A 20,047-nucleotide genomic window follows, 5' to 3' on the forward strand; every position below is an offset into this window, starting at 1 on the left:
AATATTTTTGCAAAATAACAGCATTTAGCACAACATTGAATAAATTTTCGTTGTGAAAAGTTTTCACGTGAGTTTAGTTATTAAGATAAAAGTGACTTATATTGTGAAGTTTGGCAGTTTTCAAATGCAGTGACGTTAATAAATAAAACTAAGAAACTGAAGATGTAGTGCAAACAATATGGATTTTTAAAAAAAAATATTAACATTACGATGATTCTGATGACTTAGATGATGAATATTAGATAGACAATGACGCAGATTATAACAATAACATTAATCTATCATCTTATAGTTACATCTATTCAAGACCATACACATTTACTAATTATCGAATCATTTAATCTCACTAACATGTCACCGATAGATCTAACTCACATAGACACTGTGGAATATTTGTCAGTTACTAATAAATACCTTAAAATTAAACGCGAAGCCCACTCTCTCATTGGCCCATTTGATCTAACCAAATTAAAGAAAAGAAAAACCATTACAAAACCACAAACTAATATCATATCTGAAACTGCATTAGCAGCGCTAACAGCAAGCGATAGTTTTACTAAAATAGGTAAAACAACAACAGAAGACATTTCACTAAACGAAAAACTAAAAGAAATCAATGCTACGGCTGCCACTCCAAGAACTGATATTTCCGCAAGTAAAAAGATAAAAATAACAAATTACAAAAACATTGAAATGAAAAATATTGATTTAAGCAAGGAAGAAAAGCTAGACGTAAACTCAAATTTGAAATCTTTTAATACTCTAACATCAGAAGGTAAAAAAGTCGTTAATCTCAAATACAATAATAGCCTAATAAACACTACAGATGAACCGATACTGAAACAAAAAACTAAAAATGCAAAGAATTCTAATGTTCTAAGAGAAACTGCAAAAGTTCGAAGAAAGTCTAAGAGTGTTAGCACACGAAAGATAGATTCGTCTCGACAGGAAACACGTTTGGTAATGAAGAAAAAAGCTGACAATGAAACTGCCTGGCCAGCCAAGCATGCAGCTATTGTAGAAGGTGACATTATTATTGGTGGATTAATGATGGTGAGTACTGAACATAGCATAATATATAATATTTTCTTTTATAATTCGAAGCTATTTCTTCCAGATGATACCAGCTGTTGCTCCTTCTATCATTTTATAAAGCACATAATTTCTCAAGTAAAATAATGCCAGTACAGTTGATGCTTCATAATTGTATTACTATCTTTAACTGCTAATAAATGTTTTAAATAAATAATATTCTATTATAACAGTTAGGCTACCATGATATTGAATATACAAAATGATTCAAAAGTAATCCCTACTAATATTATAAACGTGAATGTAAGTTTGGTTGTTACGCTTTTACGCCCGAGCTACTGATGCGATTTTGATGAAATTTAGAAGAGCGATAGACTAGAGCTTGGGAAAGGACATAGGCTACATTTTAATCCAGAAAATCCAGGGTTCCCGTGGGTTTTGTGAAAACTCAAATTCACGTCAGCCATTTAGTTTGCCATAGTAATCTTCCTTGAAAAAAGATTCACATAATATGTTGGCAACGGGAGCGAAAACGGGATCCGGAACTGGGAAAGGACATGAGATTCGTATCTTATCGTAAATCTTCAATTCCAAACTTACTAATTATTGTTAAAAACCCTTTATCTACGCGGACGAAGTCGCGGGCACCAGCTAGTATTATATAAATGTGCCTGAACTAAATCAAAATTCATAAAGTTCAGTGTTAGTTCAATAACGCGACTCTTGAACGCGTTCAAATATGTTAAACGTCCAAACGTTCAGCATCTCAATACGTTAAGTTTATAACTGCATTTAGTTTCTGTTGGTGAAATTCAAATGCTAGCACTCACACTTATGATTTTTTTATGAAATTAAGGGACAAGACGAGCAGGACGTTCAGCTGATGGTAATTGATACGCCCTTCCCATTTCAATGCAGTGCCGCTCAAGATTCTTAAAAAACCTTAAAATTCTGGGCGGCACAACAATTGCGCTCGTCACTTTGAGATATAAGATGTTAAGTCTCATTTGCCCAGTAATTTCATTGCCTACAGACCGAAACACAATAATGTTTACACATTACATCTTCACGGCAAAAATAGGCACCGTTGTGGTACCCATAATCTAGCCGGCATCCTGTGCAAAGGAGGCTCCCACTGGTATTAGCTTATTGACTTATCGAGTTTAGATGCAAATGCGAAAAAGGGTTAATTTTATAAATAAATTTAATTTATATATCATTCATTGGCGATACGGGATTCGAACCCGTGCCTCTCTGAAGTACACCCCCAGTGCGTTTAACGCTCTGCTAATCTTTCTAATTAGGCATCTTCCAAATTTCAATTAAATCTGTGTATTTGATCCCCGAAGTGAATTCACTTAAAAATAACAAATTATTTCGATTAATTTGATTCCTTCGATTAATTTTTATTATGGCAACTATTAGATGTTTGCGTGCGTGGCATCTTGAAACTCAATAGCATCTTGCAAATTTTGCAACATACGCTTAGTCCTATTTTACATTGAAATTAATAAAATACAAAATACTTACTGATGATATATGATCCCAGTGTCTTTCTTATTTCTTGTTGTATTATTTTTGCATAGTTTAACTACGCAACCCATTTTTGGCATTATAGTTTCAATTATTAGCAAGCTTATCAGAACAAGTGGCAAATCAACGTCACACATTGTGAAAGGCTGACTCGAGTACGCCCACTTGGGTGTAGTAGTTTGCCGCAGTTTGCGATTACGCCTGCGGTATCTAGTTGGAGCGAAACGGAGACCAATCCTTAATCTACGTTATCAATCGTACTTTGTTACATAAACCAAGAAAGGAGTGTTATCGGGGTGTAATATGTTTATGTAACCTACACGGGTTTGGATTTATAGAGTATTTTTAGCAACCTTATATCACATATAATATAATGTGTAAACATTATTGTGTTTCGGTCTGAAGGGCGCCGTAGCTAGTGAAATTACTGGGCAAATGAGACTTAACATCTTATGTCTCAAGGTGTTGAGTGCAGTTGTAGTGCCACTCGGGATTCTTGAAAAACCCAATAATTCTGAGTGGCACTGTATTGTAATAGGCAATACCAACTGAACGTCATACTCCTCTCGTCGTTCCTTCATTGATTTTTCATCATTATAGTAATAATAGCCAACATCAAAACACAACACCTTTACATCAATCTATTGAAAAAATAAAACATTGTTTATTTATCTATCTATCTATCTATATATATAAAAATGAATTGCTGTTCGTTAGTCTCGCTAAAACTCGATAACGGCTGGACCGGTTTGGCTAATTTTGGTCTTGAATTATTTGTGGAAGTCCAGAGAAATTTTAAAAGGTGAATAAATACGAAAATGTACGGAATTAAATATTATGTTTTTCGTTCACAAATCAAATCGAAAGAATAATTTAAAATGAATGACTAATTATAATTTTTATATATCGTTCTCCGGAGGTAAAAAAAAAACTTAATTTTAGCTAGTTCGTAGATTTTATGTACGATTTAATATTTGGTAGGTCTGAGAATCGGTCGTCATCTATTTTTTATACCCCAAATTTTTTTTTCTTATTACTTTAAATGGCAATACAACGTTTGCTGGGTCAGCTAGTCTATATATATAAAAATGAATTGCTGTTCGTTAGTCTCGCTAAAAGTTGAGAACGGCTGGACCGATTTGGCTAATTTTGTTCTTCAATTATTTGTGGAAGTCCAGGGAAGGTTTAAAAGGTGAATAAATTGTGAAAAATGATGCTAAATTAAATAAAAACAACAAATTTGTTTTTCATTTGATGCGTCCCCCGTCGAATTTATTGACCCAACGGTTTGACATTTCTGCTGTGAAACAATTTCATTACAACAACAGGGTGCATTTTTACGAAGCGATTCTTGATGTTATTCTACATTATTGACAAATTCATAAAAAGAAAAACATTATTTTATTTATTATATACAGAACAACGTCTGTAGGGTTAGCTAGTTAATTATAATTATTAATACAAAGCGGCGATGTGACGTCATTGACGCCAGGTCCCGAGAACAGTAACCGGGTAATGGTATAACAATATTTATTACTCAATTGTTTTTATGGGGAGTAATACAAAGTGGAAAAACTTTGTGTGGTTTCAAGTACTCCGCTAACAAATCCTTGACGTCTAGTAATTATTCTCATTAAGTTCGCTGTGCATTATTATTTTCCCCAAAATGTCATTTTTTTTTATGGAATATGAGGACAAACGAGCGTACGGGTCACCTGGTGTTAAGTGATCACCGTCGCCCACATTCTCTTGCAACACCAGAGGAATCACAAGAGCGTTGCCGGCCTTTAAGGAAGGTGTACGCGTTTTTTTTGAAGGTACCCGTGTCCTATCGTCCCGGAAACCCGGACAAGGAAGATCATTCCACAGTAGTACGAGGAATCGTACTACTAAGCTTTCTTCCGAAAGCTCCTTGAAAACCGCACTGTGGGGGACCGCCACACATCCAGATGGTGGGGATGATATCCTAATTGAATTAGTAATACTATTATTTACGTTCATAAAATTGTGTTTTTCAAATTTTATTCGTGTATTAATCCTAGAAGTGAGGGTTATCAACTTATCACTTTAAAAACCTAACATTTTGTTTAGACTTACAAGAGCGACATCTCAAGTAAATTTCCTAATATGCAAATGTTGGGGTTAGCTCCTGGGGGTATACTCGAACGGTTAGCTCAGTTGGTTAGAGCACCGGCACGGAACGCCGGAGATCGTGGGTTCGAGTCCCGCATCGTTCATAAAATTTTGTTATTCAAATTTTATTTGTGTAATACTATTATTGCTTACTGAATTATTTCTCAAATATTAAAACTTAAATATATCAGTATTGAAGTAAGTTGACTTCATTTAGTTAAAAGGAAATTTGAAGGACCTTGTCACCGCTAAATCATGTTATAATGCTAAAAATGGGCTAAAATACTTCAGATTTTTTTTTATATGATTGCTTTAAAATGAGTCGCCCTAGTTACGAGTATGGAATGTAAAGGCTGTCTTTTTTCATCATTAAATACTATGCTTATTTAACTTCAAAATCTTTCAAAATATTTTGCTGCTAAGATTCCAATTGTTTATAAGCAGGTTGTAGTGTTCTGTCAACCTACGGCCATTTGTTTTTCATTCAATGAACAACAAAAACTGAAGCTAAAATTTTCAATCAAATCAAATGGGAATGAACCGACTGCCGCCTACCAAGGTTTACGGTTTATGCGTCACTCAGATGATTAGCTCAGAAGAAAAATAGCGCCCGGGACCCCGAGAGGTGCGGGTTTGAGTCCCGCATCGTCCATAAATTTTGGTATTAATTGAATTTGTATATTTAATCCCAGAAGGGAGGGTTATCACTTTAAAGAAACAAACTGTTAAGTCTTCTGGTATAAATATTATTAGGTACTCAAATGCAGAATTTTTTAATTGATCTTGATTGATTCTTGATAATGTAATGTATGTTCATAGGAACAAAAGTGAATTTGCTACAAACTGTTATAACCATAATGTTAACACCAGGAACAGACATAAGCTTATAATGCCTACTACTCGTCTAAGTCGAGTTTGTTAATCTTTTGTGGGGCGATGTATATGCTTTTACAACAAGATCCCCTAATATGTTCAAAACAAAAGCATTATAACAAAAATATTGTAGAAAACGTTTGTATTGTAAAGGTTATTATAACATAAATTACTTTCTTAATGATACCACAGAATGGGAATGGAGCGACCGCCCTCAGGCTATTAAATAATAAGTTTAATTGTACAATATTACTTTGTCAACATATTTTTTGATGAAAAAAAAGCCCGCGGAGTTTGTGGTGCCCATTGTTTTCAGGCCTAAGGCATTTATTTTGGAATAGGTGGTAGTTCTATTGACTTTCAATAAGTGATGTCACATCCTATTTTGATTAAAAATATTTGAATTTGATCATAAATCCTGGGGGTAGATTATGATTATATGATAGAAATTACCTATAACAACATGAACTGTAGTATTCTTTCTAAAATAGCACAAAAAGATTATTGGCGTCGTTTTTACTCTTTAAGAAAGCCACTTCTTAAATTCCGAAAGAATCAAGTTTTTGAAAAATGAATGACTCTGGAACGCGGTTATGGTATTAAGTTATCAAGTAAACAGTTTGTTCTTATTATTCATAGTATATAACTAGTTATTTAATATAGATTGCTTTGAGAGAATCACGTCTTTTTCAACGTAACTATCGTTCTATCAATATGTAAATGATGATAGCTGGAAAAAGTGACAGCTAAAATTAAATTTGTCACTACCCTCATCTTGACGAATCGTTGAAATTAACCGGTTACCGCTCACGAAACTTGATACCGCTTTACACTCTTAAAGCCCCTTCTTATCGTTGATGCATCGCACGAAATGGTGTGCAAAACGATTGCAGAGCTCAGAATTGCACTGACATACGAGTCTAATTACAATGCACAAAGATTGGAAAATACTCCGGAAGATCTTATGAAAATATTAATCAGGTTGATGTCAGGAATGAGTCATAAGGAACAGAAAATATACCCTATAAGCACTCTCATCTCAATAACATTCCTTAATATCCTCACGTCAAGAAATAATTCTTAAATTATTTTTTTCATTTTGACGTCATCGTTATTTGACATTCCAATTAGTACCAACATTCAGTTATGATAATATTCATAGAATAAGAGTGAGGCCTGCTCTCGACTGAGGTATGCCCCATCTGCGTTACGGCGACGCACGATTTTGCAACGCAAGAGGGCGACGCGCGCCGTAGCTGCGTGGCGTCTCAGTGTTAACAGTCTTCACTCGACAATGGATCGGAAAAAACACTCCGACGACGCAGCGCATTAATGTGGCTTGGCACAAAAAATCTATGAAAAATACGCAGCGTTAACGCTGCGACGACGCAACGCAACGCACTAGTGAGGCCTCGCTCTAATTTGTAACCTGTTAATATTATATTGTTTTAGTTATTATATTAAATTTATTTTATTAATTGTAATATTATATAATCAATCACATTTACCAGTTGGAGGCTCCGTTGCACAGGAAGCCGGCTAGATTATGGGTACCACAAGGCCGCCTATTTCTGTCGTGAAGCAGTTATGTGTAAACATTACTGTGTTTCGGTCTGAAGGGCGCCGTAGCTAGTGAAATTACTGGGCAAATGAGACTTAACATCTTATGTCTCAAGGTGACGAGCGCAATTGTAGTGCCGCTCAGAGTTTTTGGGTTTTTCAAGAATCCTGAGTAGCACTGCATAGTAATGGGTAGGTCGTATCAATTACCATCAGCTGAACGTCCTAATCTTCTCGTTCCTTATTTTCATAAAAAAAATGCAAAATCTTAATGATGTCACTTTATTATGATGTTGGTAGTTCCGTATTATTAAGATTGGTAGTAGTGTAACTATTACGAATTGCTCTCTGCGCTCGGGCACTTCTTGTTAGTGCAGTCTAAAGTATCGGACGTCCTGGCTGCTGGTCACCCAACTACCCTATTGCTATAAATCATTTAGTGTTACTTGTATATAGTTGTGATTATAGTGAAATAATTGAATATATATTCTATTCAAGATGTTTTATTATACTGAAATGGCAAAAATATTAACTTGATTCGTTGGATGTTAACCTACACATGAATCGATTATTTAACATATTAGCTGCCTTAACTCTTGGCTTAACCATTATAACAGATCGAAAGAGTTTGCACTTTCGCTAATTAAATTTCGTCGAGAGTTTTGTATGTAGTATGATGTGGTTTTTGTGCTCGTCAGTAAATTTAATGTCCGTTAAAGTAATGTTTATTAATATAAAACTTACAACAGAAATAGCCCGAAGTCACCAAGCCAATTTTTGATATGTTACTGTAAGGTCTAATCTAATATATAAAATTCTCGTGTCACTGTGTACGTATTTGAACTCCTCCGAAACGGCTCGACCGATTTTCGAGAATCTTGGCGTGCATATCGGCTAGGGTGGAAAATCGGACAACATCTATTTTTCATCCCCCTAAATGTTAAGGGTGGTCCGGTCCACCCCAAAATTTTATTCTATTTTATTATGATGCAGCATTAAAAAATAGATACAACTTCAAATTTTCACCCTTCTACGATCTACAACTATTTTTGTATCGCGATTTTTATATTATTCTGTTTCATCCACAAATCCGCTATAGGGTTGCAAGATGGCAATCGAATACAATAATTATAGTACGATAAATTTGGTAGGTCTGAGCATCGGTTTCATCAACTTTTTATACCCCAAAAAACTTTTAATTACTTTATATGGCAATACGTTTGCTGGGTCAGCTAGTTTTCTGTATAAGTGTTAGTAATAATAATCTTGAAGTTGTAAAAAATGAAGTCAGGCAACTATAGTTCTTAAGGCCTCATTTATCTCTGAGCTAATGGAAAATATATTTCTGTAACAATCTGAAGTACTTACTATAATGTCTGTTAGGGTGGATGGAGTTCATTAACAATGCGCTCTGAAGAGTCGCTCGTGCACACGCCACTGAAGCATTTAATTTACTATTCTCTACAATACCATAATATTATGTGATGACTTTTTTTTATTTATTTATTAGGTTTATTTACAATCACTTACAGTAATACACACAAATATAAAAAGTAGAACTAAAAACTAGGAACAAATGTAGTGATTACTAAAAAAATAAACACAGCATGCACAGAAGTAATTAATTTTAGGTATTATATACAATAAGTTACAAATTAAATTTTTTTTTTTAAATTAATAAATGAGTTATACACAGTTACACCAATTTTCAAATTATAACATTATTAAAGATTACCAATGATGCTGCAAATGGTCTTGCGGAATTAGGCTAAGGAATCAGCAAATATGTCAATATCAGCAACGCTATAAGAATTTAAAATTTTACGTAATCGTGGGACTGGGGAATTGGTACCTAAGATGGATTCTTGGATTGGTACTTAGGACTTCACTTAAATATTTAAATACTCAGAAGAGCTTTTGAAATTTCAGTTGTGATAAAGACTATTTGTAAAAATAGCGTTTTATTTTGTTTTATCGTCATTCAATATATTAAAAAACTACGTGTCTAATATTTATGTTGCTATATTTGCCTTTTTTATATTGCTTTATTTAGCCACGTTTTACCATAGTTAAACATACCAAAGAATTAAGTTAAGTTTAAGTTAAGCATTACAGTTGATAACCTACTCAACCCCAATATTTGCATATTAGGAAATTGACTTGAGATGTCGCTCTTGTAAATCTAAACAATATCTTATGTTTTTTTTAAAGTGATAACCCTAACTTCTAGGATTATTACACATATAAAATTTGAAAAACAAAATTTTATGAACGAGGCGGTACTCGAACGGTTAGCTCAGTTGGTTAGAGCACCGGCACGGAACGCCGGAGGTCATGGGTTCGAATCCCGCATCGTTCATAAAATTTTGTTTTAGACATAACATATTGTTTAGCATTGCAGTGATTCGGTCTGAAGAGCACCGTAGCTAGTGAAATTACTGAGCAAATGAGACTTAACACCTCATGTCTCAAGGTGACTATCGCAGTCATAGTGCCGCTCAGAATTTTTGGGGTTTTCAAAAATCCTGAGCGGTACTGAATTATAATGGGCAGGGCGTATCAATTACTATCAGCTGAACGTCCTGCTCGTCTCGTCCCTTATTTTCATAAAAAAAAAAAAAAAAAAAAAAACAAAATGCACAATTCAAAAGTTTTCTTCAGGTTTGTTTAATGACAATATTAATAATAATTATCGAATAAAATTATCTAATAGAACTTAAAAAAATGACCTCTACTTATTTGAAAAACATTTTCTCCTTTTTGTTAAACTACAGCTAGCGCGCGAGTTGAATGCAGTCGGGTCCTGGGTTAAAAAGTGGGATCATCTCCGCCCGCTGCCCGCACGCCTCGACTCGGGCGGCTACAGTGTAGTGCTGTGCCGTAGTCCATAACATTGTAATGTTATCGCACATTAGCACGAGTAGTTTAGTGTTCACTATACTTGCGATCCCATGTTATTTTTTTAATTTCAATAATGACTGAACCGAATCCAAAACGAGTTTTTATTAATCGCCAAACTTAGCCATATAATAATAATAATAATAATATTGACACACTTTATACACAAATTATCTTGCCCCAAGTTAAGCATATATAGCCTGTGTTTTGGGTTGCAAGACAATGATATATTTAATACAATATACTTTCTTAAACATACATAAATACATTTAAACATCCATGACTCGGAAACAAACATCCATATTCATCATATAAATGCTTGCACCTACCGGGATTCGAACCCGGGACCTCTAGCTTAGTAGGTAGGATCGCTAACCACTCGGCTATACAGGTCGTCATGTGTTGATGAAATGCAGAACAAAGTATTTGAGATTTAACTACATATTAGGTTAAGATGGTAAATTTGAAGCATTGTATAAATTTATCGCCACCCTCATGATTACGGTCATCAATTATTGTTAGGTCACAGCACTAGGATATGAACCCCTCCTCGGGTGAAGGCCTCCTCCAACTTTTTCCACGCGTCTCTGTTTTTACACGTTATTTGCCAGTCGTTCCCGGCTATTTCCATTACTTCATCAGCCCACCTACTTTTCGGTCTGCATCGTTTTCCTTTAGGTCCCTTCCACTGCGTGATTCTAAGTGTCCACCTGCTGTCTTTATTGCGAGTTACGTGACCATCCCATTGCCATTTCAATTTAAGGGCTTGCATGAGGGCATCAGTTACCTTAGTTTTTTGTTTAATTTCTTCACTTCTGACTTTGTGTATTTTCCTTATTTTTAATATGCTTCGCTCCATGGCTCTTTGTGTTGTCCTGATCTTCTGTTTAGCTCTTGTTGTGAATACCCATGTTTGACAGCCATATAACAAACAGGGTATTATGCCACGACGTGATTAGAGCTATCTAATTTTTGACGTCAAATCAACTGATTAAATCGCAATGATGTCAGTTGAATGTCAAAAATTATGTCAATTGAACCGCAAACTGATTTAGTTCGTTCATTCATTCGTACTATGACGTAATAATTCAACCTAAACTGGATAGATTATGTGTCAAAGTGAGCGATTCGAAAAAAGTTGCTACTTACTTAGAGGAAAGTGAATCGTGTTGTTAATATCTTTTAAAAAATAGTGAAAACATACAGATAAGGAAAATTTTATTGATGAAAGATGAGATGAGCATACTTTGTCGGACTTTTTTGTAAAACAAAATACTGAAAATAAATACCGAAAATGAAAATACTAAAAACGAGGCAGTAAGGGCCCGGGCTATAGCCTGTTCGCAAGAACGAGTAAAAAAAAATGTACTGTGTGGTCCTGTCAAATCAAATATCAATGGATGGTGCGTTCATAATTCGTTATTTTTACGAAAACACCTGAGCAAACATTTAATTTGTATTTCAAAGAACTATATTTATTTATATTACTATTATTTAATAAGTACAAAAAAGGGCTTAATGGTTTATAATTTGACGCTGTAAAGCGCAATTTTAAAATGTAGTTTGTCGTTTGTCCTCCTATTCTTTTTAAAAAAAATGTATTTTTAGTATTTTCTAGGCAAAAAAACCGCTAAAATCATATCATTTTAGGTTTCGAAACGCAACGCATATGGTTCGGGCAAGAGAGACAAACTTATCCAAGACTGTAGAGCGTCATCTCTTTCTCACACCGCGGACAAATTTATTTCGTTCATTCTTCATAAGCGATCAAAGCGCCATTCAGTAAAAGGCAATTCATGGTACGTATTTTAGAGATTCACTTTAGGCACCTAAACTAAACTGCATCGGAATCGCATCGCTTAATAAAAATTGATGGTAGGCCCTCTGTAGCTTTCGGCTGGCTTCTGCCATGCAAACTGCAAGCCACGTCACCTACTCCTATTGAACAAAAGTGACACTTTCAATTCACGGTATAAGCAATAAGGGGTTCAGCTAAATTAAAACACCCTTGTTTCGTAAAGATTGCGATACTATTTAAACAATATTTATTTTACATACTAGACATTAATAGTATGTTTTTAAAACTAGCTAATTTTACATACCTTTTTTTTTTTTTGAGAGGAGGAAATACTGTTACGTATTTACGCCCCGGAACGGGGCGTAATATGTCGGACTCGAGTGTCCGTGTAAGCGGACGCCCCATACTGACCTAAAACCTCCTCTGTGCTGTTAGCAGCCCTGGCTTTCACAGCGAAGTAGGACGTGGGCCGTGGAGGCCGCAAAGACTACGCAACAACAGTCGCGGGTCGTCTCCTAAGGAGACTCGAACCTCAGACCGGCTGTGTGCTTGTGGGAAGGAGAGAGAATCAAAATGAAGATGAAGGATGAAAAGGTGAGAAGAACACACTCGCCGGCGAGTGTGGTGATGTTTTGTGTAATGTATGTGAGTGTGTATGTATGTGTTTATGATTGTATGTATGTAAGTAGTGTAAATGTTAGTGTGCATGTATGTTTGTGTCTGGTTGTGGAGTGTGTTGTGTAAGTGGTGTATGTCAGTCCGTCAGTCAGTCCGTGTGTGAGTGAGTGTAGTGAAGCGATTACAGGACGAGGACTAACGTCTCGTCGGGTATCAAAACAATGTGTGGTGTATCTAGGGTGCGGGCCGCTGGCCATCGTCAGAGTGACGAGTGCCAGTGGTTTGCGGTGGTTGACCGCGCCTACGCCTGCGAAGGCGGTGTGTGCGTGTCTGTGTCGGTGTTTGTGTGGGTGTCGCGTTCGCGATGGTGATGTCGTCATCCAGGTCTACCGTGACGTGTCTGGGACGTCTTATTGGGTTGAGACTATGCTGAAGGGGGGTGTACCCGCATGCCGTCCTAACCAAGATGTTGGGATGGTTAGGCGCCTTGTCAAAGAAGCGTCGCGACATCTCTTTAAAGTGTTGAGCTATCGTCGGAAGCTCTAGGTCGCGGTGAAGGTCTACGTTTCGGATGAACCACGGGGCTCCGGTTGCCATGCGCGTGAATTTATTTTGAACTACTTGCAAACGACGTAAGTACCTCGGTCGGGTGTGCGCGAAAACGACGCTTGCTTATGACAGTATGGGCCGTACGATGGTTTTGTACAGCGTCACTTTGTGTTTGAGCGGAAGTTTGCTTCGCCCACACACAAGTGGATAAAGGCGACTGAGGACAAATCGGGCTCTATTGCCAACCGTATCAATATGTTTCTTGAAGTTCATATTGCTGTTGAACGTGACTCCTAAGTATTTGTAATCCTTCACCCACGGTATGGGTGTTTCATACAGTTTAATAACGTCGGTCGGTTGTTTTTTAGCGCGGATGCTATTCGCGTTACCGAAGAGTACCGCTGCACTTGGTGGGGTTCACTTCAATCCGCCATTTTCTGAACCAGTTGCCTAGTTCATCGACGGCGGCTTGAAGCACTTTAATGTTCTTGCTCAAGGTTGAGCGGTTGGAGCCAAACTAGAGTGCTGTGTCGTCAGCGTACTGAGCGAGCTGGACACTCGGAAACTTGGGAATGTCGCTCGTGAAGAGCGAGAAAAGAATGGGAGTGAGGACTGAACCCTGTGGCACGCCAGACCTGATGGGTCTGGGTGAGTATAGGGTGCCCTCTACTCGATATCGGAAGGAGCGATCAGTAAGGTAGGCTCGAATGATGCGCACGAGCCTATCTGGCACTCCCAGTTGATACAGCTTGAATACTAAGCCGTTGTGCCATACCTTGTCGAAGGCCTTCGCGACATCGAAAAACACGGCTGCTGTGGTAGCGTGAAATTGACGCCGTATGAGAATGTACTCGGTGAGTCGGTGAGCCTGCTGGGGACACGAGTGCGCGGTTCTGAATCCGAACTGTATGTCGCGCGAGGTTTAATCTTTCGTAAAGTTTCCCGATCGAGTTAATTAAGCTAATAGGCCTATAGCTACTCGGATTTGCTTTAGGTTTATTGGGTTTTGGGATACCGATAACAATGGAATCCTTCCATTGTTATTCTTCCATTCGTTAGAGGTGGGTTTTATTACATCGCCTGAAGGGCTCAGAGCGGAGCGACGTTCAACTTCACGATCAACTTCGTCAACGTGTGTCGGGTCGGCTGCTGCATTTGGAGAGCACTGACTCTCGAGACTATCGGCGAGGCATTCAGCCTTCTCATCGTCATCGAGCGCCGGCTGCAGTCCCGGTCTGTCCAAAGGAGGCATGACAGTGGGCGGCTCCTGTTTGAACGCGCGAGGCAGCTTCCAGAAAGCCACATGTGATGGCTTAAGGTTGCCGAGCAAGCGGTGCCAACGTTCGCCGCGGAGTTCCGCGATACGTTCCCGTACCACCCGCTGTAGGTAGCGGAGGTGGCGCCTATTCTCAACCGACGGATACCAATCGTAAAGTCTAGTGGCTCTGTGCTTCTGTGTGAGTAAGTTCCTGACCTCTGGAGGCAGGTTTAGGCGATGCGGTTGCATCGTCGGAACCTGCCTGGAGCAGGCCTTGATCCTACTCTGTATATGTGACGTCACATGAGAGATAGCGCTGTGAGCCGTGTCGACCGAGTCGATGACGTCCGGTATACGGTCAAGGTCGTCGGACTTGATAGACTCGAGATCCTTTTCCAGCCATTGCCAGTCGATCACTGTTTTCGTCGGTGGTTGAAAATTAACCGGTGGGCCTAGATTTAGGACGACGGGCCGGTGGTCTGACTCTAATTCGTGAAAAACCTCGATTGATTGAAGCGTTGAGCGTTACGTTTTTAAGTAACGCAACGTCTAGAATGTCGGGTCGGTGCGCGACGTTATCCGGATAACGTGTTGGTTCGTCGGGTGCTATTACTGAAAAGTTCAGCGTGTCTGTCAGCGAATCTAATAAGATTCCGTTTCTATTTGTGGCTCTACTGTTCCAGCTGGAGTGTTTGGCGTTAAGATCGCCGCCCACTATGACTGCGGCCCCGTGGCCGAGTAATGCTTCTATATCTGTGTCTAATACTTGTTTGTTAGGCGGAAGATAAGCTGAAATAACAGTGATCGGCTGGTGATTCGCCATACTGACTCGGATGGCAGAGGCCTCGATGTTAGTGAGGACCGGAGGATCTATAGGTGTGGGGGTCTATATATGCAGTGTAGAGACCTTTTAAAATAAATGAGGGTACCGCCCATACGGTTGGTGCGATCATTCCTGACTAAGTTATAATTAGCGATACGCGGATCGCGTATACGTGGTTTTAGAAATGTCTCTTGCACTAAGAATAGGTCTAATTGATGTTCATGAGCGAACTCCTTCACCAAGTCTAGTTGAGGCTTAAGGCCTTGGGCGTTAAAATACGCTATACGGAGCGTATGTGGTTTAACCCATCCGCTTACGTAATTAGGCATCGCGAATGTTTTTATATTTTCCCCCTATATCGGAGAGGGCTCGGAATATTTTGGCGTTGTCTGCCATAACTTGTAGGAGCGACGGCGGGTCGTCCCGGACAGCCTCGAGCATTTTACATACCGCCACCTATGATGAATTTATAGAACTAATCACAACCATGAGCGATCTCTCGTGAACACCTATAATGGTGCTTTGACTTTACATAATAAGGCGTAGTTGGTAATTTAAATAAATATTTAGTAACTAAATCGTAAATATTTAGGTAACTAAATTAAATAAATAATTAATCATGTTTCTTGCTCGTTTGCCCCCTCTTATTAACAGTGGGAGGCTCCTTTGCACAGGAAGCCGGCTAGATTACGGGTACCACAACGGCGTCTTTTTCCTATTTCTACCCTGAAGCAGTATGTGTATATGTAAACATTACTGTGTTTCCGTCTGAAGGGCGCCGCAGCTAGTGAAATTACTAGGCAAATGGGACTTAATATCTTATGTCTCAAGGTGACGAGAGCAATTGTAGTGCCACACAGAATTTTTGGGTTTTTCAAGAAATCTAAGCGGCACTGTATTGTAATGGGTAGGGCGCATCAATTACCATCAGCTGAAGGTCCTGCTCGTCTCGTCCCTTATTTCCATAAAAAATATATATTACATATTATTATAATAATCACGACCATCATGTACACGAAGCATCCTTACACAAACAATGAATTCAAGCTCTAAAGGTTGATACATCCAATATAGGATAATTTAAATATTTTATACAATTTATTCTTTATAAATTTTTTATAAAATATTTGATATTTACAACGCTCTTATCTTTGAACCTGATTCATATATTGGATGCAGCTACTTACAAACTAATTTGTTTTGTATATTAAAGCCATTGTAAACTACTCTATTGATTGATAAGAGTTGCCTTTAAGTTTCTTGTATGTTCTTCTCACGAGCTCTACCTTTTCCAAACATTTTATGGTAGATTTAGTAATTTAAAGCGCTTAGTTAAAGTCAATAAAGAAAGGTAGAACCGTTGAAGATCACCATAACTCGATCCTCGTCCGCCATGTACCAATGTGGTTTTGGTTTTCGTATTCATATATTATATACGTTTATTAGGTCCGCAAAGTTCGCCTCCGGTATTACAGTATTGCATTATTGCCCTTTAGCCTACATTTTCAATGAAAATACATAGTCAGCTATTCAATAACATGAAAAGGAATGTATAAATCACATTTTATTTATATATGATCAAAGGCTTACACTTCAAAGGTTAATTGCCCACAAATTACTTCAAAAGCATCATCTCAATTAACCACAATAACAATTACTGAAAGTATTATGAATATCCGATGTGAAACTGAAGAGTTTTAATAAAGCATTAAATTTTATGCCTGAAGTGATCGCGTTAATGAATAAATTAAAGATAATCAAATCGACGCATGACATAAGATAATGAAACACCAAGAATTCGGTCAACTGTCAGGTTGTGGTTCAATTGAACAAGATATATATAAGATACCACAAAATAGGATATCATCCCCACCATCTGGATTTGTGGCGGTCTTAAACAGTACGGTTTACACCCCTTCCGTTAGTACCCCTTCCGTCCGAGCTGTTGTAGTGTGTAGACGTGTTTTCTGTCGTGTCAAGTTGTGTGTAGTGTTCAATTTCTATACTTGCAATATGGATTGCTGTAACAAGGTATTGAAGGATAACGTTCTGACCTGCAGCGACTGTAAAAAGGGATATCACTGCAGATGTGTGAACGTGAATACTGTGTCATATAATAAATTTAAAAAGTCCCAAACATGGAAATGTGCAAAATGTTCCACACCGCGGGGACGACGTGGAGACGACACACCAGTAGCGGCAGCTGTCCATGACACGGATGAGGTCCCATCAAGCGACGAAGAACTTAAGCTTGAGAAACTATGCTCACAGGAAGTGAATTTTACGTCGGTATCGGTATTAGAAAAAGCAGGAAAAAATTGAAGCCTCGCTAGATAACTTGTCAAGCTTTTATGATGACCTACAACAGCAAAACAAAAAACTCTTTAATGAGAACTTACAACTCAAAGTCCAAATTGCCACACTGACAAAGAGCTCTAATGATATGCAGCAGCAAATTGATGACGTGCAAAGTTATATTACATCTAAATTCATTGAAATTCGAAATGTACTACCGCGAACTGAAGAGAACTTACTGGATTACGTTAAAAATCTGTGTTCCGCTCTAAGCGTTGATTTCAAGCCCCATTACATCTCTCATATATTCCGTAAACATACATATAAACAGGGTTCTAAACATATCTTGATAGAACTAAACAATGAGAGCTATAAACGTGACCTATTGTCCGCAGTCAAGCAACGTATCAAACAGCACAATAAACTAAGCACTCAACACATTGGTATGAACGGCGAATCAAAATATATTTATATATCTGAACTGCTAAGCGCAAAGCAGAAATACTTATACTTCTAGGCGCGACAGCATGCTAAAACACATCATTACGAATATTGTTGGATTAAAAGCGGCAAGATGTATCTGAGAAAACACAAGACAGAACCAGCGTTGCTTATCCGTAGCGAACATCAACTGACGGAGCTCACTGCACTGCCGGCGACCGGTCTGCTGGACGTGCCCGCGTCCCCCACCCACCTCACCCCAACCGGTGACGCTGACAACTGACGGTGTCTCCTTAGCAAACTCAGAACATGTTCAAATATAAATTATACACAACTTATACACATCACAGATTTACTTAACAATATTTACATTCATTCATATAAATTATTTCGTGCACTCCCATTGAGATACTTAATAACGAAATCATTGCAACGTAAGTATTACAATATTAAAATAAAAACTTTATACGCTACTAAATTAATCATATTACTGATAGGTTTATATAAAACTTCCTATTTTATAATACCCAAATTGGCCTCTAGAAAACTAGCTTTACGTTCGATCCCTTTCAAAATAATTTAGCATCCGATATAAATCGACATACCACGGTGTCTTGTACACAAGTGGCTAATATTGATGGCTTTCATAGCACTTACATAGCGAGCATTGATAATACCTCAACATATCTTAATATACTAACTATGAATATCAGAAGTATTAACAAGAATTTAGACGATTTTCTTATTTTTATAACCCGTCTTAAACTTAAACCAGACATTATTATTTTGACTGAATGCTGGATAAAACATGTAATTAATCCCCCACTTATCGCGGACTACTCAAGTGCTCATACACAAAATAACTATAATCAAAATGATGGAGTTATTGTTTACATAGCCACCTACTTGAACGTTGCATCTTTTGAGACTTCAATTTCCGAGGCTAACTGTCTTGTTATTTCATACAACGATATTCATATTATAGCAATATATAGACCCGCGGCCTTCAAAAATCCACGGACGTTCTTAGATTCTTTTAGTATGTTCTTAGAAAGTGCTAAATATAAACGAATTATTTTAACGGGTGACCTAAATCTAGACCTTCTTCCGGATAGTCTTTGCACTTATAGCCAGGAATACCAAAATATTCTTGCTCTCAACGCCCTCGTACCAGCAATCGATTGCCCTACGAGAGAAATGCGTTGTCTGGATCATTTTGCTATAAAGAACATAACACATTCCCATACATTTGTCTTTGAACCCCATATTACAGATCATGCTCCTATTCTATTAAACCTTAAATTAAACAACAAAATAATTAATACCTCGCTAAAATACAAAACTAAATACACATATGACTACGATGCCATGCAGGAAGGCTTAAGAAAACTAGACCTGGAAAGCTTTTATAAATCAAACGATACTAATTATACTGCAAACTATCTCGTAAAAAATGTTCAAGAATTAATTTCGAATAATACGCTAATCTCAATTGTCTCTAAGAAATTTAAACCTATCAAACCATGGATTACGTATAGTATTCTCAAGTGTATGAGGAAAAGAGATCGCCTGTACAAAGTTTCTAAAAAATCGCCATCCGATCTAAATAGGATAACTTATACTAGGTATAGAAATATCTGTAACTCACTGTTGAAATCACTTAAGCGGCAATACTTACGAGGAAAATTAGAACAAAACACGGGTAACTCTAAAGGTACTTGGGATACTATTAAAGAAATATGTAATTTACCTACTACTAATGATCTCCCAACTGAATTATTGAATACTAAGTCTACCCTAAGAGAATCATTAGCAGAAGTAAATAAATACTTTACTAATATTGGTAACAACCTTGCCTCATCAATATTTAGTAAACTAGGTGAACACAAAATTGATTGCTCTGATATGGCCTCAAATAATCCTCTCGGATCTCTTATGCTATACCCTACTGATATTGTCGAAGTGAAATGTATTATTCTCAAACTTAAATCAGCAAGTGCTCCAGGTTATGATAAAATTAACTCTTATTTTGTTAAGAGATTTATGAATTTACTCTTAGAACCGCTTGTTCATTTAATTAACTTAAGTCTTTCTAGTGGCATTTTCCCAGAGGTTTTTAAACAGGCAGTTGTAATTCCGGTTCATAAGAGTGGTGACAAAAAAGTTGCTTCAAACTATAGACCCATATCATTGCTGAGTGTTTTTAGTAAGATCTTGGAAAAAATAGTTAATATCA

General features: G+C 37.4%; 1 protein-coding gene across 1 annotated transcript in view; it reads left to right on the plus strand.

Annotated features, from left to right (window-relative positions):
• Positions 1–319: 319 nt before the first annotated feature.
• Positions 320–20,047, plus strand: part of LOC126972752 (metabotropic glutamate receptor 2-like) — a gene marked incomplete at its 3' end in the record, with an annotated part of 119,729 nt that continues 100,001 nt past the window's right edge. Inside the window, exon 1 of the mRNA XM_050819773.1 lies at positions 320–1,053. Coding sequence (XP_050675730.1) covers positions 352–1,053 — 702 coding nt within the window. The remainder of the gene's footprint in view (positions 1,054–20,047) is intronic.

This window comes from Leptidea sinapis, chromosome 27 (assembly GCF_905404315.1).
Source record: "Leptidea sinapis chromosome 27, ilLepSina1.1, whole genome shotgun sequence".
Lineage (NCBI taxonomy): Eukaryota > Metazoa > Arthropoda > Insecta > Lepidoptera > Pieridae > Leptidea > Leptidea sinapis.